The sequence below is a fragment of the Columba livia genome, unplaced genomic scaffold (assembly GCF_036013475.1).
Source record: "Columba livia isolate bColLiv1 breed racing homer unplaced genomic scaffold, bColLiv1.pat.W.v2 Scaffold_232, whole genome shotgun sequence".
Classification (NCBI taxonomy): Eukaryota; Metazoa; Chordata; class Aves; order Columbiformes; family Columbidae; genus Columba; species Columba livia.
In genome coordinates, this window is record NW_027043269.1 from 120735 (window position 1) to 148208 (window position 27474).

The 27474-nt window shown below is 60.5% G+C and overlaps 1 protein-coding gene across 1 annotated transcript in view; it reads right to left on the minus strand.

Moving 5' to 3' along the window:
- The window catches only part of PFAS (phosphoribosylformylglycinamidine synthase), a 93609-nt gene that overhangs the window by 20402 nt on the left and 45733 nt on the right, over positions 1-27474 (minus strand). The window contains exons 15-22 of the mRNA XM_065048192.1: positions 24157-24318; positions 22995-23108; positions 19448-19579; positions 14673-14903; positions 10331-10511; positions 6420-6503; positions 2350-2505; positions 201-320 (exon numbers count right to left, since the gene is read on the minus strand). Coding sequence (XP_064904264.1) covers positions 201-320; positions 2350-2505; positions 6420-6503; positions 10331-10511; positions 14673-14903; positions 19448-19579; positions 22995-23108; positions 24157-24318 — 1180 coding nt within the window. The remainder of the gene's footprint in view (positions 1-200; positions 321-2349; positions 2506-6419; positions 6504-10330; positions 10512-14672; positions 14904-19447; positions 19580-22994; positions 23109-24156; positions 24319-27474) is intronic.

Consider the following 27474-nt stretch of genomic DNA (forward strand, 5'->3'; position numbering starts at 1 on the left):
CATGGGGAAAGGGGGACATGGGGACATGGGGACATGGGGATGTGGGGACATGGGGACGGGGGATATGGGGACATGGGGACATGGGGACATGGGGACATGGGGAAAGGGGGACATGGGGACATGGGGACATGGGGATATGGGGACATGGGGACATGGGGACATGGGGACATGGGGACATGGGATATGGGGACGTCACTCACCTGGCGCCTCCGCTGTGTCCAGGGTGACCCTGATGCCGCAGTTCCCAGCAAATGCCATTTCCAGCAGAGCCACCAGCAACCCCCCGTCACTGACGTCATGGCCCGCGCACAGCGCCCCCTCTGGGGACAAGGGGACATGTCACCCCGTCACCCCCACTAGGGACATGGGGACATGTCACCCCATCATCCCCTCTGGGGACACTGGACTTTAGGACCCTGGGGATGCCCTGGGTGGGTTTGGGGGTCTCCGGGTGGGTTTTAGGACCCTGGGGATGCCCTGGGTGGGTTTGGGGGTCTCTGGGTGGGTTTTAGGACCCTGGGGATGCTCCGGGTGGGCTTTAGGACCCTGGGGAACCCCCGGGTGGGTTTTAGGACCCTGGGGATGCTCCGGGTGGGTTTTAGGGTGTCTGGGTGTGTTCTGGGGGACATGGGGACATGGGGACAGGGGGACATGGGTTTAGGACCCTGGGGATGCTCTGGGTGGGTTTTGGGGTCTCTGGGTGGGTTTTAGGACCCTGGGGATCCCCTGGGTGGGTTTTGGGGTCTCTGGGTGGGTTTTAGGACCCTGGGGATCCCCTGGGTGGGTTTTGGGGTCTCTGGGTGGGTTTTAGGACCCTGGGGATGCTCTGGGTGGGTTTTGGGGTCTCTGGGTGGGTTTTAGGACCCTGGGGATCCCCTGGGTGGGTTTTGGGTGACATGGGGACAGGGGTTTTAGGACCCTGGGGATCCCCTGGGTGGGTTTTGGGGTCTCAGGGTGGGTTTTAGGACCCTGGGGATGCCCTGGGTGGGTTTTGGGGTGTCTGGGTGGGTTTTAGGACCCTGGGGATCCCCTGGGTGGGTTTTGGGGTCTCCGGGTGGGTTTTAGGACCCTGGGGATCCCCTGGGTGGGTTTTGGGGTCTCAGGGTGGGTTTTAGGACCCTGGGGATCCCCTGGGTGGGTTTTGGGCTCTCTGGGTGGGTTTTAGGACCCTGGGGATCCCCTGGGTGGGTTTTGGGGTCTCCGGGTGGGTTTTAGGACCCTGGGGATCCCCTGGGTGGGTTTTGGGGTCTCCGGGTGGGTTATAGGACCCTGGGGATGCTCAGGGTGGGTTTTGGTGTCTCTGGGTGGGTTTTAGGACCCTGGGGATCCCCTGGGTGGGTTTTGTGGTCTCTGGGTGGGTTTTAGGACCCTGGGGATCCCCTGGGTGGGTTTTGGGGTCTCTGGGTGGGTTTTAGGACCCTGGGGATCCCCTGGGTGGGTTTTGGGGTCTCTGGGTGGGTTTTAGGACCCTGGGGATCCCCTGGGTGGGTTTTGGGGTGTCTGGGTGGGTTTTAGGACCCTGGGGATCCCCTGGGTGGGTTTTGGGGTCTCTGGGTGGGTTTTAGGACCCTGGGGATCCCCTGGGTGGGTTTTGGGGTGTCTGGGTGGGTTTTAGGACCCTGGGGATGCCCTGGGTGGGTTTTGGGGTCTCTGGGTGGGTTTTAGGACCCTGGGGATCCCCTGGGTGGGTTTTGGGGTCTCTGGGTGGGTTTTAGGACCCTGGGGATCCCCTGGGTGGGTTTTGGGGTCTCTGGGTGGGTTTTAGGACCCTGGGGATCCCCTGGGTGGGTTTTGGGGTCTCTGGGTGGGTTTTAGGACCCTGGGGATCCCCTGGGTGGGTTTTGGGGTCTCTGGGTGGGTTTTAGGACCCTGAGGATCCCCTGGGTGGGTTTTGGGCTCTCTGGGTGGGTTTTAGGACCCTGGGGATCCCCTGGGTGGGTTTTGGGCTCTCTGGGTGGGTTTTAGGACCCTGGGGATGCTCTGGGTGGGTTTTGGGGTCTCCGGGTGGGTTTTAGGACCCTGGGGATCCCCTGGGTGGGTTTTGGGCTCTCTGGGTGGGTTTTAGGACCCTGGGGATGCCCTGGGTGGGTTTTGGGGTCTCTGGGTGGGTTTTAGGACCCTGGGGATCCCCTGGGTGGGTTTGGGGTCTCTGGGTGGGTTTTAGGACCCTGGGGATCTCCCCCACCCCAAACAATTGACCCCCAAATCCCCCCTTTTCACCCCCAAAACCCCCACACCCCAAATCCACCCTTTCCACCCCAAATCTCCCCCTTGTCCCCCCAAATCTTCACACCCCAAACCTCCCATTTTTCCTCCCAAAATCCCCCCCTTTTCACCCCAAAAACGTACCTTGGATGAGACTCTGGGTCACCCCAAAAGCCGCCACCAGGTTTTTGGGGTTCTCCAAGTCGGGACTTGTGTCCCCCAATTGTCCAAAGACCTGGGCCAGGGCGCTGCCCCCCAAGCGGTGACATCCGGGGCTCAACGGGACCCACAGCAGCACCCCTGGGGGACCCCAAAATATATGGGGGTGTCATGGGACCCATAGGGACCCCCCAAATCCACCCCCAGCCCTATGGGGGGGTCCCAGCACCCCAAAATGTCCCCAGGGTGCCACCACCCCCTGGTTACACTATTGGAGACCCCAAAGTCCATTGGGGGGGCCCAGCACCCCAAAACTTCATGGGGGACCCCAAGATCCATGGGGGGGTCCCAGCACCCCTAGGACACCCCAAAACCCCCAAGGACACCCCAAAACCCCATGGGGTGTCACTGACTCCCTAAGGGCACCCCAAGAAATCTGGGGGTCCCAGCACCCCAAAACTTCTTGGGGGGACCCCAAGATTCATGGGGGGTCCCAGCACCCCTAGGACACCCCAAAACCCCCCAGGACACCCCAAAACCCCATGGGGGTGTCACTGACTCCCTAAGGGCACCCCAAGAAATCTGGGGGTCCCAGCACCCCAAAACTTCTTGGGGGGACCCCAAAATATATGGGGGGGTCCCAGCACCCCTAGGACACCCCAAAACCCCCCAGGACACCCCAAAACCCCATGGGGGTGTCACTGACTCCCTAAGGGCACCCCAAGAAATCTGGGGGTCCCAGCACCCCAAAACTTATTAGGGGGACCCCAAAATATATGGGGGGGTCCCAGCACCCCTAGGACACCCCCAAAACCCCCAAGGACACCCCAAAACCCCATGGGGGTGTCACTGACTCCCTAAGGGCACCCCAAGAAATCTGGGGGTCCCAGCACCCCAAAACTTCTTGGGGGGACCCCAAAATATATGGGGGGTCCCAGCACCCCCAGGACACCCCAAAACCCCCAAGGACACCCCAAAACCCCATGGGGGTGTCACTGACTCCCTAAGGGCACCCCAAGAAATCTGGGGGTCCCAGCACCCCAAAACTTCTTGGGGGGACCCCAAGATCCATGGGGGGGTCCCAGCACCCCCAGGACACCCCAAAACCCCCCAGGACACCCCAAAACCCCATGGGGGTGTCACTGACTCCCTAAGGGCACCCCAAGAAATCTGGGGGTCCCAGCACCCCAAAACTTCTTGGGGGACCCCAAAATATATGGGGGGGTCCCAGCACCCATAGGACACCCCAAAACCCCCCCAGGATACCCCAAAACCCCATGGGGGTGTCACTGACTCCCTAAGGGCACCCCAAGAAATCTGGGGGTCCCAGCACCCCAAAACTTCTTGGGGGGACCCCAAAATATATGGGGGGGTCCCAGCACCCCTAGGACACCCCAAAACCCCCCAGGACACCCCAAAACCCCATGGGGGTGTCACTGACTCCCTAAGGGCACCCCAAGAAATCTGGGGGTCCCAGCACCCCAAAACTTATTAGGGGGACCCCAAAATATATGGGGGGGTCCCAGCACCCCTAGGACACCCCCAAAACCCCCAAGGACACCCCAAAACCCCATGGGGGTGTCACTGACTCCCTAAGGGCACCCCAAGAAATCTGGGGGTCCCAGCACCCCAAAACTTCTTGGGGGGACCCCAAAATATATGGGGGGTCCCAGCACCCCCAGGACACCCCAAAACCCCCAAGGACACCCCAAAACCCCATGGGGGTGTCACTGACTCCCTAAGGGCACCCCAAGAAATCTGGGGGTCCCAGCACCCCAAAACTTCTTGGGGGGACCCCAAGATCCATGGGGGGGTCCCAGCACCCCCAGGACACCCCAAAACCCCCCAGGACACCCCAAAACCCCATGGGGGTGTCACTGACTCCCTAAGGGCACCCCAAGAAATCTGGGGGTCCCAGCACCCCAAAACTTCTTGGGGGACCCCAAAATATATGGGGGGGTCCCAGCACCCATAGGACACCCCAAAACCCCCCCAGGATACCCCAAAACCCCATGGGGGTGTCACTGACTCCCTAAGGGCACCCCAAGAAATCTGGGGGTCCCAGCACCCCAAAACTTATTGGGGGGACCCCAAGATCCATGGGGGGGTCCCAGCACCCCTAGGACACCCCAAAAAACACAAGGACACCCCAAAACCCCATGGGGGTGTCACTGACTCCCTAAGGGCACCCCAAGAAATCTGGGGGTCCCAGCACCCCAAAACTTCTAGGGGGGACCCCAAAATATATGGGGGGTCATGGGACCCATAGGGACCCCCCAAATCCACCCCCAGCCCTATGGGGGGGTCCCAGCACCCCAAAATATCCCCAGATGTCCCCAGGGTGTCACCACCCCCTGGTTACACTATTGGGGACCCCAAAGTCCATTGGGGGGTCCCAGCACCCCAAAACTTCATGGGGGACCCCAAAATATATGGGGGGTTCCCAGCACCCCCAGGACACCCCAAAACCCCATGGGGGTGTCACTGACTCCCTAAGGGCACCCCAAGAAATCTGGGGGTCCCAGCACCCCAAAACTTCTTGGGGGACCCCAAGATCCATGGGGGGGTCTCAGCACCCCTAGGACACCCCAAAACCCCCCCAGGACACCCCAAAACCCCATGGGGGTGTCACTGACTCCCTAAGGGCACCCCAAGAAATCTGGGGGTCCCAGCACCCCAAAACTTCTTGGGGGGGACCCCAAGATCCATGGGGGGGTCCCAGCACCCCCAGGACACCCCAAAACCCCCCAGGACACCCCAAAACCCCATGGGGGTGTCACTGACTCCCTAAGGGCACCCCAAGAAATCTGGGGGTCCCAGCACCCCAAAACTTCTTGGGGGACCCCAAGATCCATGGGGGGGTCCCAGCACCCCCAGGACACCCCAAAACCCCCCAGGACACCCCAAAACCACATGGGGGTGTCACTGACTCCCTAAGGGCACCCCAAGAAATCTGGGGGTCCCAGCACCCCAAAACTTCTTGGGGGACCCCAAGATCCATGGGGGGGTCCCAGCACCCCCAGGACACCCCAAAACCCCCCAGGACACCCCAAAACCCCATGGGGGTGTCACTGACTCCCTAAGGGCACCCCAAGAAATCTGGGGGTCCCAGCACCCCAAAACTTCTTGGGGGACCCCAAAATATATGGGGGGGTCCCACCACCCCCAGGACACCCCAAAACCCCCCAGGATACCCCAAAACCCCATGGGGGTGTCACTGACTCCCTAAGGGCACCCCAAGAAATCTGGGGGTCCCAGCACCCCAAAACTTCTTGGGGGGACCCCAAGATCCATGGGGGGGTCCCAGCACCCCTAGGACACCCCAAAACCCCCAAGGACACCCCAAAACCCCATGGGGGTGTCACTGACTCCCTAAGGGCACCCCAAGAAATCTGGGGGTCCCAGCACCCCAAATCTTCTTGGGGGGACCCCAAGATCCATGGGGGGGTCCCAGCACCCCTAGGACACCCCAAAACCACCAAGGACACCCCAAAACCCCATGGGGGTGTCACTGACTCCCTAAGGGCACCCCAAGAAATCTGGGGGTCCCAGCACCCCAAAACTTCTTGGGGGACCCCAAAATATATGGGGGGGTCCCAGCACCCCTAGGACACCCCAAAACCCCCCAGGACCCCCCAAAACCCCATGGGGTGTCACTGACTCCCTAAGGGCACCCCAAGAAATCGGGGGGTCCCAGCACCCCAAAACTTCTTGGGGGGACCCCAAAATATATGGGGGGGTCCCAGCACCCCTAGGACACCCCAAAACCCCCCCAGGACACCCCAAAACCCCATGGGGGTGTCATTGGCTCCCTAAGGGCACCCCAAGAAATCTGGGGGTCCCAGCACCCCAAAACTTCTTGGGGGGACCCCAAAATATATGGGGGGTCATGGGACCCATAGGGACCCCCCAAATCCACCCCCAGCCCTCCAGGGGGGTCCCAGCACCCCAAAACTTCTTGGGGGGGACCCCAAGATCCATGGGGGGGTCCCAGCACCCCCAGGACACCCCAAAACCCCCCAGGACCCCCCAAAATCCCCCCCGGGGTCACTGACCTTGACCTTGGGGACACTTGAGGTCGGGGGTGACAGTGGCCGTGATGTCGGGACACACGGCGTAGGCTGAGATCACTAGGGTGCCTAGGGGTCAAAGGTCACGGAGGGGTCATTTGGGGTCACCAGGGGTCATGGGGTCAATAGGGGTCATGGGGGGTCAACAGGGGTCATAGGGGGTCACAGGGGGCACCCATGGGTCCTAATGATGTCACCAATGACCCAATATCGTGGTGGCACCCATGGGTGCTGTTGGTGCCACCCATGACCCATCCCATGGTGGTGTCACCCATGGGTCCTGTTGGTGCCACCCAAGCCCCATCCCATGGTGGTGTCACCCATGGGTGCTGTTGGCGTCACCCATGACCCATCCCATGGTGGTGTCACCCATGGGTCCTGTTGGTGCCACCCATGACCCATCCCATGGTGGTGTCACCCATGGGTGCTGTTGGTGCCACCCAAGCCCCATCCCATGGGGGTGTCACCCATGGGTCCTGTTGGTGCCACCCATGACCCATCCCATGGTGGTGTCGCCCATGGGTGCTGTTGGTGCCACCCAAGCCCCATCCCATGGTGGTGTCACCCATGGGTCCTATTGGTGCCACCCAAGCCCCATCCCATGGTGGTGTCACCCATGGGTCCTATTGGTGCCACCCATGACCCATCCCATGGTGGTGTCACCCATGGGTCCTGTTGATGTCACCCAAGCCCCATCCCATGGTGGTGTCACCCATGGGTCCTATTGGTGCCACCCAAGCCCCATCCCATGGTGGTGTCACCCATGGGTGCTGGTGGTGCCACCCAAGCCCCATCCCATGGTGGTGTCACCCATGGGTCCTATTGGTGTCACCCAAGCCCCATCCCATGGTGGTGTCACCCATGGGTCCTGTTGGTGCCACCCAAGCCCCATCCCATGGTGGTGTCACCCATGGGTCCTATTGGTGTCACCCAAGCCCCATCCCATGGTGGTGTCACCCATGGGTCCTGTTGGCGCCACCCAAGCCCCATCCCATGGTGGTGTCACCCAAGGGTCCTGTTGGCGCCACCCATGACCCATCCCATGGTGGTGTCACCCATGGGTCCTGTTGGCGCCACCCATGACCCATCCCATGGTGGTGTCACCCATGGGTGCTGTTGGTGTCACCCAAGCCCCATCCCATGGTGGTGTCACCCATGGTTGCTGTTGGTGCCACCCAAGCCCCATCCCATGGTGGTGTCACCCATGGGTCCTATTGGTGTCACCCAAGCCCCATCCCATGGTGGTGTCACCCATGGGTCCTGTTGGTGTCCCCCAAGCCCCATCCCATGGTGGTGTCACCCATGGGTCCTGTTGGTGCCACCCAAGCCCCATCCCATGGTGGTGTCACCCATGGGTCCTATTGGTGCCACCCAAGCCCCATCCCATGGTGGTGTCACCCATGGGTCCTGTTGGTGTCACCCAAGCCCCATCCCATGGTGGTGTCACCCATGGGTGCTGTTGGTGCCACCCAAGCCCCATCCCATGGTGGTGTCACCCATGGGTGCTGTTGGTGCCACCCATGACCCATCCCATGGTGGTGTCACCCATGGGTCCTGTTGGTGTCACCCATGACCCATCCCATGGTGGTGTCACCCATGGGTCCTGTTGGTGCCACCCAAGCCCCATCCCATGGTGGTGTCACCCATGGGTCCTGTTGGTGCCACCCATGACCCATCCCATGGTGGTGTCACCCATGGGTGCTGTTGGTGCCACCCAAGCCCCATCCCAAGGTGGTGTCACCCATGGGTCCCAATGATGTCACCCATGACCCATCCCATGGTGGTGTCACCCATGGGTCCCGTTGGTGCCACCCAAGCCCCAACCCATGGTGGTGTCACCCATGGGTCCTATTGGTGTCACCCAAACCCCATCCCATGGTGGTGTCACCCATGGGTCCTGTTGGTGCCACCCATGACCCATCCCATGGTGGTGTCACCCATGGGTCCTGTTGGCGCCACCCATGACCCATCCCATGGTGGTGTCACCCATGGGTCCTGTTGGTGTCACCCAAGCCCCATCCCATGGTGGTGTCACCCATGGGTCCTGTTGGTGCCACCCAAGCCCCATCCCATGGTGGTGTCACCCATGGGTCCTGTTGGTGCCACCCATGACCCATCCCATGGTGGTGTCACCCATGGGTGCTGTTGGTGCCACCCATGACCCATCCCATGGTGGTGTCACCCATGGGTCCTGTTGGTGCCACCCAAGCCCCATCCCATGGTGGTGTCACCCATGGGTGCTGTTGGTGCCACCCAAGCCCCATCCCATGGTGGTGTCACCCATGGGTCCTGTTGGCGCCACCCATGACCCATCCCATGGTGGTGTCACCCATGGGTCCTGTTGGTGCCACCCAAGCCCCATCCCATGGTGGTGTCACCCATGGGTCCCAATGATGTCACCCATGACCCATCCCATGGTGGTGTCACCCATGGGTCCTATTGGTGCCACCCAAGCCCCATCCCATGGTGGTGTCACCCATGGGTCCTGTTGGTGCCACCCAAGCCCCATCCCATGGTGGTGTCACCCAAGGGTCCTGTTGGTGCCACCCAAGCCCCATCCCATGGTGGTGTCACCCATGGGTCCTGTTGGTGTCACCCAAGCCCCATCCCATGGTGGTGTCACCCATGGGTCCTATTGGTGGCACCCAAGCCCCATCCCATGGTGGTGTCACCCATGGGTCCTGTTGGTGTCACCCAAGCCCCATCCCATGGTGGTGTCACCCATGGGTCCCGTTGGTGGCACCCAAGCCCCATCCCATGGTGGTGTCACCCATGGGTGCTGTTGGTGCCACCCAAGCCCCATCCCATGGTGGTGTCACCCATGGGTCCTGTTGGTGTCACCCAAGCCCCATCCCATGGTGGTGTCACCCATGGGTCCTGTTGGTGTCACCCAAGCCCCATCCCATGGTGGTGTCACCCATGGGTGCTGTTGGTGCCACCCAAGCCCCATCCCATGGTGGTGTCACCCATGGGTGCTGTTGGTGCCACCCAAGCCCCAACCCATGGTAGTGTCACCCATGGGTCCTGTTGATGTCACCCATGACCCATCCCATGGTGGTGTCACCCATGGGTCCCGTTGGTGTCACCCAAGCCCCATCCCATGGTGGTGTCACCCATGGGTCCTGTTGGTGTCACCCAAGCCCCATCCCATGGTGGTGGCACCCATGGGTCCTGTTGGTGGCACCCAAGCCCCATCCCATGGTGGTGTCACCCATGGATCCCAATGATGTCACCCATGACCCATCCCATGGTGGTGTCACCCATGGGTCCTGTTGGTGCCACCCAAGCCCCATCCCATGGTGGTGGCACCCATGGGTCCTGTTGGTGTCACCCAAGCCCCATCCCATGGTGGTGTCACCCATGGGTCCTATTGGTGCCACCCAAGCCCCATCCCATGGTGGTGTCACCCATGGGTCCTGTTGGTGTCACCCAAGCCCCATCCCATGGTGGTGGCACCCATGACCCATCCCATGGTGGTGTCACCCATGGGTGCTGTTGGTGCCACCCAAGCCCCATCCCATGGTGGTGTCACCCATGACCCATCCCATGGTGGTGTCACCCATGGGTCCTATTGGTGCCACCCAAGCCCCATCCCATGGTGGTGTCACCCATGGGTCCCGTTGGTGTCACCCAAGCCCCATCCCATGGTGGTGTCACCCATGGGTCCTGTTGGTGTCACCCAAGCCCCATCCCATGGTGGTGTCACCCATGGGTCCTTTTGGTGTCACCCAAGCCCCATCCCATGGTGGTGTCACCCATGGGTCCTGTTGGTGTCACCCAAGCCCCATCCCATGGTGGTGTCACCCATGGGTCCCGTTGGTGCCACCCAAGCCCCAACCCATGGTGGTGTCACCCATGGGTGCCCCCATGACCCCGGCCGCGTCCCCGGGTCTCACCGGGTGCCATGACGGTGTCGCCCCCCACACGGGCGGCCATGCTGAGCGAGTCCTTCCCGCCATCGATGGCCACGCCCAGCTGGTGCATCAGTGTCACCAGCGCCCCGCACGCGGCCACCAGGGACCCCCCCTCCGAGCCGGATTTGGCCGCCCACATCCAGTTACCAGAGCACTTGACGTCCTGGGACAGGGGACAGGGGACATGGGAGAGGGGGACATGGGGATATGGGGACATGGGGACATGGGGATATGGGGACATGAGGATATGGGGACATGGGGACAGGGGGACATGGGGATATGGGGACAGGGGGACATGGGGATATGGGGATATGGGAGAAGGGGACATGGGACATGGGGACATGGGGACATGGGGACATGGGGATATGGGGACATGGGAATATGGGGATATTGGGACATGAGGATATGGGGACAGGGGGACATGGGGACAGGGGGATATGAGGACATGGGGACATTGGGATATGGGGACATGGGGACATGAGGACATGGGGATATGGGGATATGGGGACATGGGGATATGGGGACACGAGGACAGGGGGACATGGGGACATGGGGACAGGGGGACATGGGGATATGGGGATATGGGACATGGGACATGCGACATGAGGACATGGGAATATGGGGATATGGGGACGGGGGGATATGGGGACAGGGGGACATGGGGACATGAGGACATTGGGATATGGGGACATGGGGACATGGGGACATGGGGATATGGGGACAGGGGGATATGGGGACATGGGGACATGGGGACATGGGGACATGGGGATATGGGGACAGGGGGACATGGGGATATGGGGACAGGGGGATATGGGGACATGGGGACATGGGGATATGGGGACATGGGGACATGGGGACAGGGGGACATGGGGACATGAGGACATTGGGATATGGGGATATGGGGACATGGGGATATGGGGACAGGGGGACATGGGGACATGAGGACATTGGGATATGGGGACATGGGGACATGGGGACATGGGGATATGGGGATATGGAGATATGGGGACATGGGGACAGGGGGACATGGGGACATGGGGATATGGGGACATGGGGACATGGGGACATGGGACATGGGGACATGGGGACATGGGGATATGGGGATATGGGGACATGGGGACATGGGGATATGGGGACATTGGGGGACATGGGGACATGGGGACATGGGGACATGGGACATGGGGATATGGGGACATGGGGACATGGGGATATGGGGACATGAGGATATGGGGACATGGGGATATGGGGACATGGGGACAGGGGGATATGGGGACATGGGGATATGGGGACATGGGGACATGGGGACAGGGGGATATGGGGACATGGGGATATGGGGATATGGGGACATGGGGACATGGGGACATGGGACATGGGACATGGGACATGAGGACATGGGAATATGGGGATATGGGGACATGGGGACAGGGGGACATGGGGACATGGGGACAGGGGGATATGGGGATATGGGGACAGTGGGGACATGGGACATGGGACATGAGGACATGGGAATATGGGGATATGGGGACATGGGGACAGGGGGATATGGGGACATGGGGATATGGGGACATGGGGTTATGGGGACATGTGGACAAGGGGATATGGGGACATGGGGACATGGGGATATGGGGACATGGGGACAGGGGGATATGGGGACATGGGGATATGGGGACATGGGGTTATGGGGACATGTGGACAAGGGGATATGGGGACATGGGGACATGGGACATGGGGATATGGGGACATGGGGACATGGGGACAGGGGGACATGGGGATATGGGGATATGGGGATATGGGGATATGGGGACAGGGGGACATGGGGACATGGGGATATGGGGATATGGGGACATGGGGACATGGGGACATGGGACATGGGGACATGGGGATATGGGGACATGGGGACATGGGGACATGGGGACATGGGACATGGGGATATGGGGACATGGGGATATGGGGATATGGGGACAGGGGGACATGGGGACATGGGGATATGGGGATATGGGGATATGGGGATATGGGGATATGGGGACAGGGGGACATGGGGACATGGGGACAGGGGGACATGGGGACATGGGGATATGGGGACAGGGGGACATGGGGACAGGGGGACATGGGGATATGGGGATATGGGGACATGGGGATATGGGGACATGGGGACAGGGGGACATGGGGACAGGGGGACATGGGGATATGGGGATATGGGGACATGGGGATATGGGGACATGGGGACATGGGGACAGGGGGACATGGGGACATGGGGATGTGGGGATATGGGGATATGGGGACATGGGGATATGGGGACAGGGGGACATGGGGACAGGGGGACATGGGGACATGGGGATGTGGGGATATGGGGATATGGGGACATGGGGATATGGGGACATGGGGACATGGGGACAGGGGGATATGGGGACATGGGGACATGGGGATATGGGGGCATGGGGACACAGGAGATGGGGACACAAGATGAGGACAAGGGGACACAGAAGAAAGATGGGACATGGAGGACACAGATGGGGACACAGGGACACCAATGGTGGGGACATCAGAGAGGTGGGGACACAGGAGGACACAGAAGATGGGACATGGGGACACAAGATGGGGACAGGGGGACATCGGGACAACAGAACATGGGTAAATGGGAACACAGAAGATGGGGACATAGGGACATGAGATGAGGACAAAGGGACACGGAAGATGGGACATGGGGACACAAGGGACAAGGAGACACCACGGCCATGGAGGTGGCGCATGGAGATGGAGGGGACAGAGGGGACATGGGGACACAAAAAGGACATGTCAGAGCCGCCCCATGTCCCCATCCCACGTCAGTGTCCCCATTGTCATCTCATGCTCTTGTCATCCCGATGACACGTCCCCCATTGACCCAACCACCCCATAACCACGTCAGTGTCCCCATTGTCATCTCATGCTCTTGTCATCCCGATGACACGTCCCCCATTGACCAACCACCCCATAACCACGTCAATGTCCCCATTGTCATCTCATGCTCTTGTCATCCCGATGACACGTCCCCCATTGACCAACCACCCCATAACCACGTCAATGTCCCCATTGTCATCTCATGCTCTTGTCATCCCGATGACACGTCCCCCATTGACCCAACCACCCCATAACCACGTCAGTGTCCCCATTGTCACCTCATGCTCTTGTCATCCCGATGACACGTCCCCCATTGACCAACCACCCCATAACCACGTCAATGTCCCCATTGTCATCTCATGCTCTTGTCATCCTGATGACACGTCCCCCATTGACCAATCACCCCATAACCACGTCAATGTCCCTATTGTCATCTCATGGTCTTGTCATCCCGATGACACGTCCCCCATTGACCCAACCACCCCATAACCACGTCAGTGTCCCCATTGTCATCTCATGGTCTTGTCATCCCGATGACACGTCCCCCATTGACCAATCACCCCATAACCACGTCAGTGTCCCCATTGTCATCTCATGCTCTTGTCATCCCGATGACACGTCCCCCATTGACCAATCACCCCATAACCACGTCAATGTCCCCATTGTCACCTCATGGTCTTGTCATCCTTATGACACGTCCCCCATTTACCAACCACCCCATAACCACGTCAATGTCCCCATTGTCATCTCATGCTCTTGCCATCCCGATGACACGTCCCCCATTGACCAACCACCCCATAACCACGTCAGTGTCCCCATTGTCACCTCATGCTCTTGTCATCCCGATGACACGTCCCCCATTGACCCATCACCCCATAACCACGTCAATGTCCCCATTGTCATCTCATGCTCTTGTCATCCCGATGACACGTCCCCCATTGACTCAACCACCCCATAACCACGTCAATGTCCCCATTGTCACCTCATGCTCTTGTCATCCCGATGACACGTCCCCCATTGACCAATCACCCCATAACCACGTCAGTGTCCCCATTGTCACCTCATGCTCTTGTCATCCCGATGACACGTCCCCCATTGACCCAACCACCCCATAACCACGTCAATGTCCCCATTGTCATCTCATGCTCTTGTCATCCCGATGACACGTCCCCCATTGACCCAACCACCCCATAACCACGTCAATGTCCCCATTGTCATCTCATGCTCTTGTCATCCCGATGACACGTCCCCCATTGACCCAACCACCCCATAACCACGTCAATGTCCCCATTGTCATCTCATGCTCTTGTCATCCCGATGACACGTCCCCCATTGACCCAACCACCCCATAACCACGTCACCAACCCCACACCCACATCACCCCCTATCACATCAACGCCAAACCCCCCGTGTCCCCCATGTCCCCAGGGTTGTCCCCACTCACCCGCAGGTGGGTGACGCGGGCGAACACCAGGTTGGTCAAGGCCTCGGTCAGGGCCATCCGGGCTCCGGCCTCCGGGGCCACCAGCCCCTTGATTGGCTGCTCGCCCAGCGCCGTGGCCGCCCCCACCGTGTCCCCGTGGGTCAGGGCCACCACGGCCACGTCGGCCAGCGGCGTGTGCAGGGGCCCCACGCATTGCTGCTGGGCCACCAGGCCAGTCACCGAGCGGTCAACCTGCGGGGACAGAGAGGTCACCATGGGCCACCAGGTCTCTCATTGAGTGGTCAACATGTGGGGACAATTGGGGACCCATGGCCACCAGGTCTCTCATTGAGTGGTCAACGTGTGGGGACAATTGGGGACCCATGGCCACCAGGTCTCTCATTGAGTGGTCAACCTGTGGGGACAATTGGGGACCCATGGCCACCAGGTCTCTCATTGAGTGGTCAATGTGTGGGGACAATTGGGGACCCATGGCCACCAGGTCTCTCATTGAGTGGTCAACCTGTGGGGACAATTGGGGACCCATGGCCACCAGGTCTCTCATTGAGTGGTCAACCTGTGGGGACAATTGGGGACCCATGGCCACCAGGTCTCTCATTGAGTGGTCAACCTGTGGGGACAATTGGGGACCCATGGCCACCAGGTCTATCATTGAGTGGTCAACCTGTGGGGACAATTGGGGACCCATGGCCACCAGGTCTCTCATTGAGTGGTCAACCTGTGGGGACAATTGGGGACCCATGGCCACCAGGTCTCTCATTGAGTGGTCAACCTGTGGGGACAATTGGGGACCCATGGCCACCAGGTCTCTCATTGAGTGGTCAACCTGTGGGGACAATTGGGGACCCATGGCCACCAGGTCTCTCATTGAGTGGTCAACCTGTGGGGACAATTGGGGACCCACGGCCACCAGGTCTCTCATTGAGTGGTCAACCTGTGGGGACAATTGGGGACCCATGGCCACCAGGTCTCTCATTGAGTGGTCAACCTGTGGGGACAATTGGGGACCCATGGCCACCAGGTCTCTCATTGAGTGGTCAACCTGTGGGGACAATTGGGGACCCATGGCCACCAGGGCTCTCATTGAGTGGTCAACCTGTGGGGACAATTGGGGACCCATGGCCACCAGGTCTCTCATTGAGTGGTCAACCTGTGGGGACAATTGGGGACCCATGGCCACCAGGTCTCTCATTGAGTGGTCAACCTGTGGGGACAATTGGGGACCCATGGCCACCAGGTCTCTCATTGAGTGGTCAACCTGTGGGGACAATTGGGGACCCATGGCCACCAGGTCTCTCATTGAGCGGTCAATGTGTGGGGACAATTGGGGACCCATGGCCACCAGGGCTCTCATTGAGTGGTCAACCTGTGGGGACAATTGGGGACCCATGGCCAACAGGGCTCTCATTGAGTGGTCAACCTGTGGGGACAGAGATGTCACCAAGGGCCACCAGGCCGGTCATTGAGTGGTCAGTGTGTGGGGACAATTGGGGACCCATGGCCACCAGGGCTCTCATTGAGTGGTCAACCTGTGGGGACAATTGGGGACCCATGGCCACCAGGTCTCTCATTGAGTGGTCAACCTGTGGGGACAATTGGGGACCCATGGCCACCAGGGCTCTCATTGAGTGGTCAATGTGTGGGGACAATTGGGGACCCATGGCCACCAGGTCTCTCATTGAGTGGTCAATGTGTGGGGACAATTGGGGACCCATGGCCACCAGGTCTCTCATTGAGTGGTCAACCTGTGGGGACAATTGGGGACCCATGGCTCTCATTGAGTGGTCAACCTGTGGGGACAATTGGGGACCCATGGCCACCAGGGCTCTCATTGAGTGGTCAACCTGTGGGGACAATTGGTGACCCATGGCCACCAGGTCTCTCATTGAGTGGTCAACCTGTGGGGACAATTGGGGACCCATGGCCACCAGGTCTATCATTGAGTGGTCAATGTGTGGGGACAATTGGGGACCCATGGCCACCAGGGCTCTCATTGAGTGGTCAACCTGTGGGGACAATTGGTGACCCATGGCCACCAGGTCTCTCATTGAGTGGTCAACCTGTGGGGACAATTGGGGACCCATGGCCACCAGGTCTATCATTGAGTGGTCAACCTGTGGGGACAATTGGGGACCCATGGCCACCAGGTCTCTCATTGAGTGGTCAACCTGTGGGGACAATTGGGGACCCATGGCCACCAGGGCTCTCATTGAGTGGTCAACCTGTGGGGATAATTGGGGACCCATGGCCACCAGGTCTATCATTGAGTGGTCAATGTGTGGGGACAATTGGGGACCCATGGCCACCAGGTCTCTCATTGAGTGGTCAATGTGTGGGGACAATTGGGGACCCATGGCCACCAGGTCTCTCATTGAGTGGTCAACCTGTGGGGACAATTGGGGACCCATGGCCACCAGGTCTCTCATTGAGTGGTCAATGTGTGGGGACAATTGGGGACCCATGGCCACCAGGGCTCTCATTGAGTGGTCAACCTGTGGGGACAATTGGTGACCCATGGCCACCAGGTCTCTCATTGAGTGGTCAACCTGTGGGGACAATTGGGGACCCATGGCCACCAGGGCTCTCATTGAGTGGTCAATGTGTGGGGACAATTGGGGACCCATGGCCACCAGGGCTCTCATTGAGTGGTCAACGTGTGGGGACAATTGGGGACCCATGGCCACCAGGTCTCTCATTGAGTGGTCAATGTGTGGGGACAATTGGGGACCCATGGCCACCAGGTCTCTCATTGAGTGGTCAACCTGTGGGGACAATTGGGGACCCATGGCCACCAGGTCTCTCATTGAGTGGTCAACCTGTGGGGACAATTGGGGACCCATGGCCACCAGCTCTCTCATTGAGTGGTCAACCTGTGGGGACAATTGGGGACCCATGGCCACCAGGGCTCTCATTGAGTGGTCAACCTGTGGGGACAATTGGGGACCCATGGCCACCAGGTCTCTCATTGAGTGGTCAATGTGTGGGGACAATTGGGGACCCATGGCCACCAGGGCTCTCATTGAGTGGTCAACCTGTGGGGACAGAGATGTCACCAAGGGCCACCAGGCTGGTCATTGAGTGGTCAACCTGTGACACTGGGTTGGGGACATGGGTGACACAGGGGGATGTGGGGGGACCATGGGGTGACATGGGGTGACACAGGGTGACCCAGGTGACACTGAGGTGACACTGAGGTGACACTGAGGTGACATGGGGACCCACCTTGTTGATGAACCATCTCTTGCTGGTCATGGTTGGGTTGGGGACATGGGTGACACACGAGGACATGGGTTAACATGGGGTGACATAGGGTGACACGGGGTGACATGGGGTGACCCAGGTGACACTGAGGTGACACTGAGGTGACACTGAGGTGACATGGGGACCCACCTTGTTGATGAACCATCTCTTGCTGGTCATGGTTGGGTTGGGGACATGGGTGACACAGAAGGACATGGGTTAACTTGGGGTGACATAGGGTGACACGGGGTGACATGGGGTGACATGGGGTGACCCAGGTGACACTGAGGTGACACTGAGGTGACACTGAGGTGACATGGGGACCCACCTTGTTGACGAGCCAGCACTTGCTGGTCATGGTTGGGTTGGGGACATGGGTGACACACGAGGACATGGGTTAACATGGGGTGACATAGGGTGACACGGGGTGACATGGGGTGACATGGGGTGACATGGGGTGACCCAGGTGACACTCAGGTGACACTGAGGTGACACTGAGGTGACATGGGGACCCACCTTGTTGATGAACCATCTCTAGTTGGTCATGGTTGGGTTGGGGACATGGGTGACACGCGAGGACATGGGTTAACATGGGGTGACATAGGGTGACACGGGGTGACATGGGGTGACATGGGGTGACCCAGGTGACACTAAGGTGACACTGAGGTGACATGGGGACCCACCTTGTTGATGAACCATCTCTAGTTGGTCATGGTTGGGTTGGGGACATGGGGACACACGAGGACATGGGTTAACATGGGGTGACATAGGGTGACACGGGGTGACATGGGGTGACATGGGGTGACCCAGGTGACACTGAGGTGACACTGAGGTGACATGGGGACCCACCTTGTTGATGAACCATCTCTTGCTGGTCATGGTTGGGTTGGGGACATGGGTGACACATGAGGACATGGGTTAACATGGGGTGACATAGGGTGACACGGGGTGACATGGGGTGACATGGGGTGACCCAGGTGACACTGAGGTGACACTAAGGTGACACTGAGGTGACATGGGGACCCACCTTGTTGATGAACCATCTCTAGTTGGTCATGGTTGGGTTGGGGACATGGGGACACACGAGGACATGGGTTAACATAGGGTGACATAGGGTGACACGGGGTGACATGGGGTGACATGGGGTGACCCAGGTGACACTGAGGTGACACTGAGGTGACATGGGGACCCACCTTGTTGATGAACCATCTCTTGCTGGTCATGGTTGGGTTGGGGACATGGGTGACATGCAAGGACATGGGTTAACATGGGGTGACATAGGGTGACACGGGGTGACATGGGGTGACATGGGGTGACCCAGGTGACACTCAGGTGACACTAAGGTGACACTGAGGTGACATGGGGACCCACCTTGTTGACGAGCCAGCACTTGCTGGTCATGGTTGGGTTGGGGACATGGGGACACAGAGGACACAGAAGGACAAGGGATGACAGGGGGTGTCACAGGGGGACATGGGGTGACACAGGGTGACACAGGGTGACGCAGGTGACACCGAGGTGACATGGGGACCCACCTTGTTGGTGAGCCACCTCTTGCTGGCCACGGCGGGCAGGCGCAGCACCCGCTCCAGCGCCGTCCCCAGGGCCAGCGCGGGCGGCAGGGACAGGGGACGCAGCGTCGGGGACACTCGCTGCAGCGCGAACTCCTGGGGACACGGGGACAGCGTCACCGGGGGGACACAACCCATGGGTGGCCACAACCCCATTGGGTGGCCCCATTGGGTGTCCCCATTGGGTGTCCCCATTGGGTATCCCCATTGGCATGGGTGTCCCTAACCCCATTGGGTGTCCCCAACCCCACTGGGTGTCCCCATTGGTTATCCCCATTGGCATGGGTGTCCCCAAGCCCTTGGGTGGCCCCATTGGGTGTCCCCATTGGCATGGGTGTCCCTAACCCCATTGGGTGTCCCCATTGGGTGTCCCCATTGGGTATCCCTAACCCCACTGGGTGTCCCCAACCCCATTGGGTGTCCCCATTGGGTGTCCCCATTGGCATGGGTAACCCAACCGCATTGGGTGTCCCCATTGGGTGTCCCCATTGGGTATCCCCATTGGTATGGGTGTCCCCAAGCCCTTGGGTGGCCCCATTGGGTGTCCCCATTGGCATGGGTGTCCCTAACCCCGTTGGCAGTCCCCATTGGGTGTCCCCAACCCCATTGGGTGTCCCCATTGGGTGTCTCCATTGGGTGTCCCCATTGGGTATCCCCATTGTCATGGGTGTCCCCAAGCCCTTGAGTGTCCCCATTGGGTGTCCCCATTGGCATGGGTGTCCCTAACCCCACTGGGTGTCCCCAACCCCATTGGGTGTCCCCATTGGTTATCCCCATTGTCATGGGTGTCCCCAAGCCCTTGGGTGGCCCCATCGGGTGGCCCCATTGGCATGGGTGTCCCTAACCCCATTGGGTGTCCCCAACCCCATTGGGTGTCCCCACTGGGTGTCCCCATTGGGTATCTCCATTGGCATGGGTGTCCCCAAGCCCTTGGGTGTCCCCATTGGGTATCCCCATTGGCATGGGTGTCCCTAACCCCATTGGGTGTCCCCAACCCCACTGGGTGTCCCCATTGGGTGGCCCCATTGGGTATCCCCATTGTCATGGGTGTCCCCAAGCCCTTGGGTGGCCCCATTGGGTGTCCCCATTGGCATGGGTGTCCCTAACCCCATTGGGTGTCCCCATCGGGTGTCCCCATTGGGTATCCCCATTGGCATGGGTGTCCCCAAGCCCTTGGGTGTCTCCACTGGGTGTCCCCTTTGGCATGGGTGTCCCTAACCCCATTGGCAGTCCCCAATGTCATTGGGTGTCCCCATTGTCATGGGTGTCCCCAAGCCCTTGGGTGGCCCCATTGGGTGTCCCCATTGGGTGTCCCCATTGGGTATCCCCATTGGCATGGGTGTCCCCAAGCCCTTGGGTGTCTCCACTGGGTGTCCCCATTGGCATGGGTGTCCCTAACCCCATTGGGTGTCCCCAACCCCATTGGGTGTCCCCATTGGGTGTCCCCATTGGGTATCCCCATTGGCATGGGTGTCCCCAAGCCCTTGGGTGGCCCCATTGGGTGTCCCCATTGGCATGGGTGTCCCTAACCCCATTGGGTGTGCCAAACCCCATTGGGTGTCCCCATTGGGTGTCCCCATTGGGTATCCCCATTGGCACTGGTGTCCCCAAGCCCTTGGGTGGCCCCATTGGGTGTCCCCATTGGCATGGGTGTCCCTAACCCCATTGGGTGTCCCCAACCCCATTGGGTGTCCCCATTGGGTGTCCCCATTGGGTATCCCCATTGGCATGGGTGTCTCCAAGCCCTTGGGTGGCCCCATTGGGTGTCCCCATTGGCATGGGTGTCCATAACCCCATTGGGTGTCCCCAACCCCATTGGGTGTCCCCAACCCCATTGGGTGTCCCCATTGGGTGTCCCCATTGGGTATCCCCGTTGTCATGGGTGTCCCCAAGCCCTTGGGTGGCCCCATTGGGTGTCCCCATTGGCCTGGGTGTCCCTAACTCCACTGGGTGTCCCCAACCCCATTGGGTGTCCCCAACCCCATTGGGTGTCCCCATTGGCATGGGTGTCCCTAACCCCATTGGCAGTCCCCAACCCCATTGGGTGTCCCCATTGGGTGTCCCCATTGGGTATCCCCATTGGCATTGGTGTCCCCAAGCCCTTGGGTGGCCCCATTGGGTGTCCCCATTGGCATGGGTGTCCCTAACCCCATTGGGTGTCCCAAACCCCATTGGGTGTCCCCAACCCTATTGGGTGTCCCCATCGGGTGTCCCCATTGGGTATCCCCATTGTCATGGGTGTCCCCAAGCCCTTGGGTGGCCCCATTGGGTGTCCCCATTGGCATGGGTGTCCCTAACCCCATTGGGTGTCCCCAACCCCATTGGGTGTCTCCATTGGGTGTCCCCATTGGGTATCCCCATTGGCATGGGTGTCCCCAAGCCCTTGGGTGGCCCCATTGGGTGTCCCCGTTGGCATGGGTGTCCCTAACCCCCTTGGGTGTCCCCATTGGGTGTCCCCATTGGGTATCCCCATTGGCATGGGTGTCCCCAAGCCCTTGGGTGGCCCCATTGGGTGTCCCCATTGGCATGGGTGTCCCTAAACCCATTGAGTGTCCCCAACCCCATTGGGTGTCCCCATTGGGTATCCCCATTGGCATGGGTGTCCCCAAGCCCTTGGGTGGCCCCATTGGGTGTCCCCATTGGCATGGGTGTCACTAACCCCATTGGGTGTCCCCATTGGGTGTCCCCATTGGGTATCCCCAATGTCATGGGTGTCCCCAAGCCCTTGGGTGGCCCCATTGGGTGTCCCCATTGGCATGGGTGTCCCTAACCCCATTGGGTGTCCCCAACCCCATTGGGTGTCCCCATTGGGTGTCCCCATTGGCATGGGTGTCCCCAACCCCATTGGGTGTCCCCATTGGGTGTCCCCATTGGCATGGGTGTCCCTAACCCCACTGGGTGTCCCCAACCCCACTGGGTGTCCCCATTGGGTGGCCCCATTGGGTATCCCCATTGTCATGGGTGTCCCCAAGCCCTTGAGTGTCCCCATTGGGTGTCCCCATTGGCATGGGTGTCCCTAACCCCACTGGGTGTCCCTAACCCCATTGGGTGTCCCCATTGGGTGTCCCCATTGGGTATCCCCATTGTCATGGGTGTCCCCAAGCCCTTGGGTGGCCCCATTGGGTGTCCCCATTGGCATGGGTGTCACTAACCCCATTGGGTGTCCCCAACGCCATTGGGTGTCCCCATTGGGTGTCCCCATTGGGTATCCCCATTGGCATGGCTGTCCCCAAGCCCTTGGGTGTCCCCATTGGGTGTCCCCATTGGGTGTCCCCATTGGCATGGGTGTTCCCAATTCCACTGGGTGTCCCCAAGCCCTTGGGTGTCCCCATTGGGTGTCCCCATTGGGTGTCCCCATTGGCATGGGTGTTCCCAATTCCACTGGGTGTCCCCAAGCCCTTGGGTGTCCCCATCCCAATTGTGGTGTCCCCAACCCCATTGAGTGTCCACAACATCATGGGTGTCCCCAAGCCCATTGGGTGTCCCCTCCCCACATTGTCCCCATTGTCACCTTCTGTGGCACGTGGCCCAGCACCCACTTCAGGTCCAGGTTGACGGGGGTGGGGAGCCCCTCATGGGACCCCCCCTCCCCCACCGGCGCCGCCAGGTCATCCACCAGCACGATCTGGGTGACACCAGGTGACATTGGGTGACATGGGGTGACACGGGTCACCCCAAAGCACCCCCAGCCCCAGGGACACCAAATGTCCCCCAGGAACCCCCCAAGTGTCCCCTTGACCAACAGGGACCCCCCCCAAAGCCACCTGCAGTGTCCCCAAGTGTCCCCAGGGGCCTCCAGGTCCCTTGTGCTGGTCCTATGGGCTGATGGCTCTGTATGCTCCCATGTCCCCATGTCACCCTGTCCCCATGTCCCCATATCCCCATATCCCCATATCCCCATGTCCCCCTGTCCCCATGTCCCCATGTCCCCATGTCCCCCTGTCCCCATGTCCCCATATCCCCATGTCCCCATATCCCCATGTCCCAAATGTCCCCATGTCCCAAATGTCCCCACATCCCCCTGTCCCCATGTCCCCATATCCCCATGTCCCAAATGTCCCCATGTCCCAAATGTCCCCACATCCCCCTGTCCCCATATCCCCCTGTCCCCACATCCCCCTGTCCCCATGTCCCCATATCCCCATGTCCCCATATCCTCCCGTCCCCCTGTCCCCATATCCCAATGTCCCCCTGTCCCCATATCCCCCTGTCCCCATATCCCCCTGTCCCCATATCCCCCTGTCCCCCTGTCCCCCTGTCCCCATGTCCCCCTGTCCCCATGTCTCCCTGTCCCTCTGTCCCCATGTCCCCATATCCCCATGTCCCCCTGTCCCCATGTCCCCATATCCCCCTGTCCCCATGTCCCCACATCCCCCTGTCCCCATATCCCCATGTCCCCCTGTCCCCATATCCCCCTGTCCCCATATCCCCACATCCCCATGTCCCCCTGTCCCCATATCCCCATACCACCAGGTCCCCACCTCCCACACCCCCGTCCCCCCAATATCCCCATGTCCCCATGTCCCCACATCCCCCTGTCCCCATATCCACATGTCCCCATGTCCCCATATCCCCATATCCCCCTGTCCCCATATCCCCACATCCCCATACCACCATGTCCCCACCTCCCACACCCCCGTCCCCCCAATGTCCCCATGTCCCCTGTCCCTCACCTTCCCGTCCCCCGTCACTGTCCCCACCACGCTCAGGGGACACTTCTCCCTCTCCGCCAGCCTCCGCAGCAGCTCCAGCCCCTCGGGCCGCACCAGCAGCGCGTTGGACTCCTGGTACTCGGCCGCCCAGATCTCCAGGACGCTCAGCGTAGGGTCCCCAAGCTGTCCCCAATGTCACCAAGTGTCACCAAGGGCCACCAACTCACCACTATGGCTGGGGACACCCCAGGGACCCAGGGGATGGGAGGGACAGGGGGACATTGGTGACGTAGTGGGCAGGAACTTGGTGGCCCAGAGCTCCAGGACACTCAGCGTGGGGTCCCCAAGCTGTCCCCAATGTCACCAAGTGTCACCAAGGGCCACCAACTCACCACCATGGCTGGGGACACCCCAGGGACAAAGGGGATGGGAGGGACAGGGGGACATTGGTGACGTAGTGGGCAGGAACTTGGTGGCCCAGAGCTCCAGGACACTCAGCGTGGGGTCCCCAAGTGTCCCCAATGTCACCAAGTGTCACCAAGGGCCACCCACCCACCACTATGGCTGGGGACACCCCAGGGACACAGGGGATGGGAGGGACAGGGGGACATTGGTGACATAGTGGGCAGGGACTTGGAGGTCAAGAGCTCCAGGACACTCAGTGTGGGGTCCCCAAGCTGTCCCCAATGTCACCAAGTGTCACCAAGGGCCACCAACCCACCACCATGGCTGGGGACACCCCAGGGAACCAGGGGACACGGGGGACAAGGGGACATTGGGGACAATGGGGACTTGGGGGCCCAGAGCTCCAGGACACTCAGCGTGGGGTCCCCAAGCTGTCCCCAATGTCACCAAGTGTCACCAAGGGCCACCAACTCACCACCATGGCTGGGGACACCCCAGGGACACAGGGGACAGGGGGACACTGGTGACGTAGTGGGCAGGGACTTGGTGGCCCAGAGCTCCAGGACACTCAGTGTGGGGTCCCCAAGCTGTCCCCAATGTCACCAAGTGTCACCAAGGGCCACCAACCCACCACTATGGCTGGGGACACCCCAGAGAACCAGGGGATGGGAGGGACATTGGGGACACTGGTGACGTAGTGGGCAGGGACTTGGAGGTCAAGAGCTCCAGGACGCTCAGCGTGGGGTCCCCAAGCTGTCCCCAATGTCACCAAGTGTCACCAAGGGCCACCAACCCACCACTATGGCTGGGGACACCCCAGGGAACCAGGGGATGGGAGGGACAGGGGGACATTGGTGACGTAGTGGGCAGGGACTTGGTGGCCCAGAGCTCCAGGACGCTCAGTGTGGGGTCCCCAAGCTGTCCCCAATGTCACCAAGTGTCACCAAGGGCCACCAAATCACCACTATGGCTGGGGACACCCCAGAGAACCAGGGGATGGGAGGGACAAGGGGACATTGGTGACGTAGTGGGAAGGGACTTGGTGGCCCAGAGCTCCAGGACGCTCAGCGTGGGGTCCCCAAGCTGTCCCCAATGTCACCAAGTGTCACCAAGGGCCACCAACTCACCACTATGGCTGGGGACACCCCAGGGAACCAGGGGACACGGGGGACAAGGGGACATTGGGGACAATGGGGACTTGGGGGCCCAGATCTCCAGGACGCTCAGCGTGGGGTCCCCAAGCTGTCCCCAATGTCACCAAGTGTCACCAAGGGCCACCAACCCACCACTATGGCTGGGGACACCCCAGGGACACAGGGGACAAGGGGACATTGGTGACGTAGTGGGCAGGGACTTGGTGGCCCAGAGCTCCAGGACGCTCAGCGTGGGGTCCCCAAGCTGTCCCCAATGTCACTAAGTGTCACCAAGGTCCACCAACTCACCACCATGGCTGGGGACACCCCAGGGACACAGGGGACAAGGGGACATTGGTGACGTAGTGGGCAGGGACTTGGAGGTCAAGAGCTCCAGGACACTCAGTGTTGGGTAACCAAGTGTCCCCAAGTGTCCCCAAATGTAACCATGACTGGGGACACCCAAGAGACACAGGGGACACAGGGACAGGGGACACCCAGGGGACATTGGGGACAATGGGGACTCGGTGGCCCAGAGCTACAGGACACTTAGTGTGGGGTCCCCAAGTGTCCCAAGTGTCCCCAAGGGCCACCAACCCACCACCATGGCTGGGGACACCCCAGGGAACCAGGGGACGAGGGGACAAGGGGACATTGGTGACGTACTGGGCAGGGACTTGGTGGCCCAGATCTCCAGGACTCTCAGCGTGGGGTCCCCAAGCTGTCCCCAATGTCACCAAGTGTCACCAAGGGCCACCAACGCACCACTATGGCTGGGGACACCCCAGGGAACCAGGGGATGGGGGGACAGGGGGACATTGGTGACGTAGTGGGCAGGGACTTGGTGGCCCAGAGCTCCAGGACACTCAGTGTGGGGTCCCCAAGCTGTCCCCAATGTCACCAAGTGTCACCAAGGGCCACCAAATCACCACTATGGCTGGGGACACCCCAGAGAACCAGGGGATGGGAGGGACAAGGGGACATTGGTGACGTAGTGGGAAGGGACTTGGTGGCCCAGAGCTCCAGGACGCTCAGCGTGGGGTCCCCAAGCTGTCCCCAATGTCACCAAGTGTCACCAAGGGCCACCAACTCACCACTATGGCTGGGGACACCCCAGGGACACAGGGGATGGGGGGACAAGGGGACATTGGTGACGTAGTGGGCAGGGACTTGGAGGTCAAGAGCTCCAGGACACTCAGTGTGGGGTCCCCAAGCTGTCCCCAATGTCACCAAGTGTCACCAAGGGCCACCAACCCACCACTATGGCTGGGGACACCCCAGGGAACCAGGGGATGGGGGGACAAGGGGACATTGGTGACGTAGTGGGCAGGGACTTGGTGGCCCAGAGCTCCAGGACGCTCAGCGTGGGGTCCCCAAGCTGTCCCCAATGTCACCAAGTGTCACCAAGGGCCACCAACTCACCACCATGGCTGAGGACACCCCAGGGACACAGGGCACGGGGGGACAAGGGGACATGGGCGACGTAGTGGGCAGGGACTTGGTGGCCCAGAGCTCCAGGACACTCAGTGTGGGGTCCCCAAGTGTCCCCAATGTCACCAAGTGTCACCAAGGGCCACCAACCCACCACCATGGCTGAGGACACCCCAGGGACACAGGGCACGGGGGGACAAGGGGACATGGGCGACGTAGTGGGCAGGGACTTGGTGGCCCAGAGCTCCAGGACACTCAGTGTGGGGTCCCCAAGCTGTCCCCAATGTCACCAAGTGTCACCAAGGGCCACCAACTCACCACCATGGCTGGGGACACCCCAGGGACACAGGGGACGGGGGGACAGGGGGAC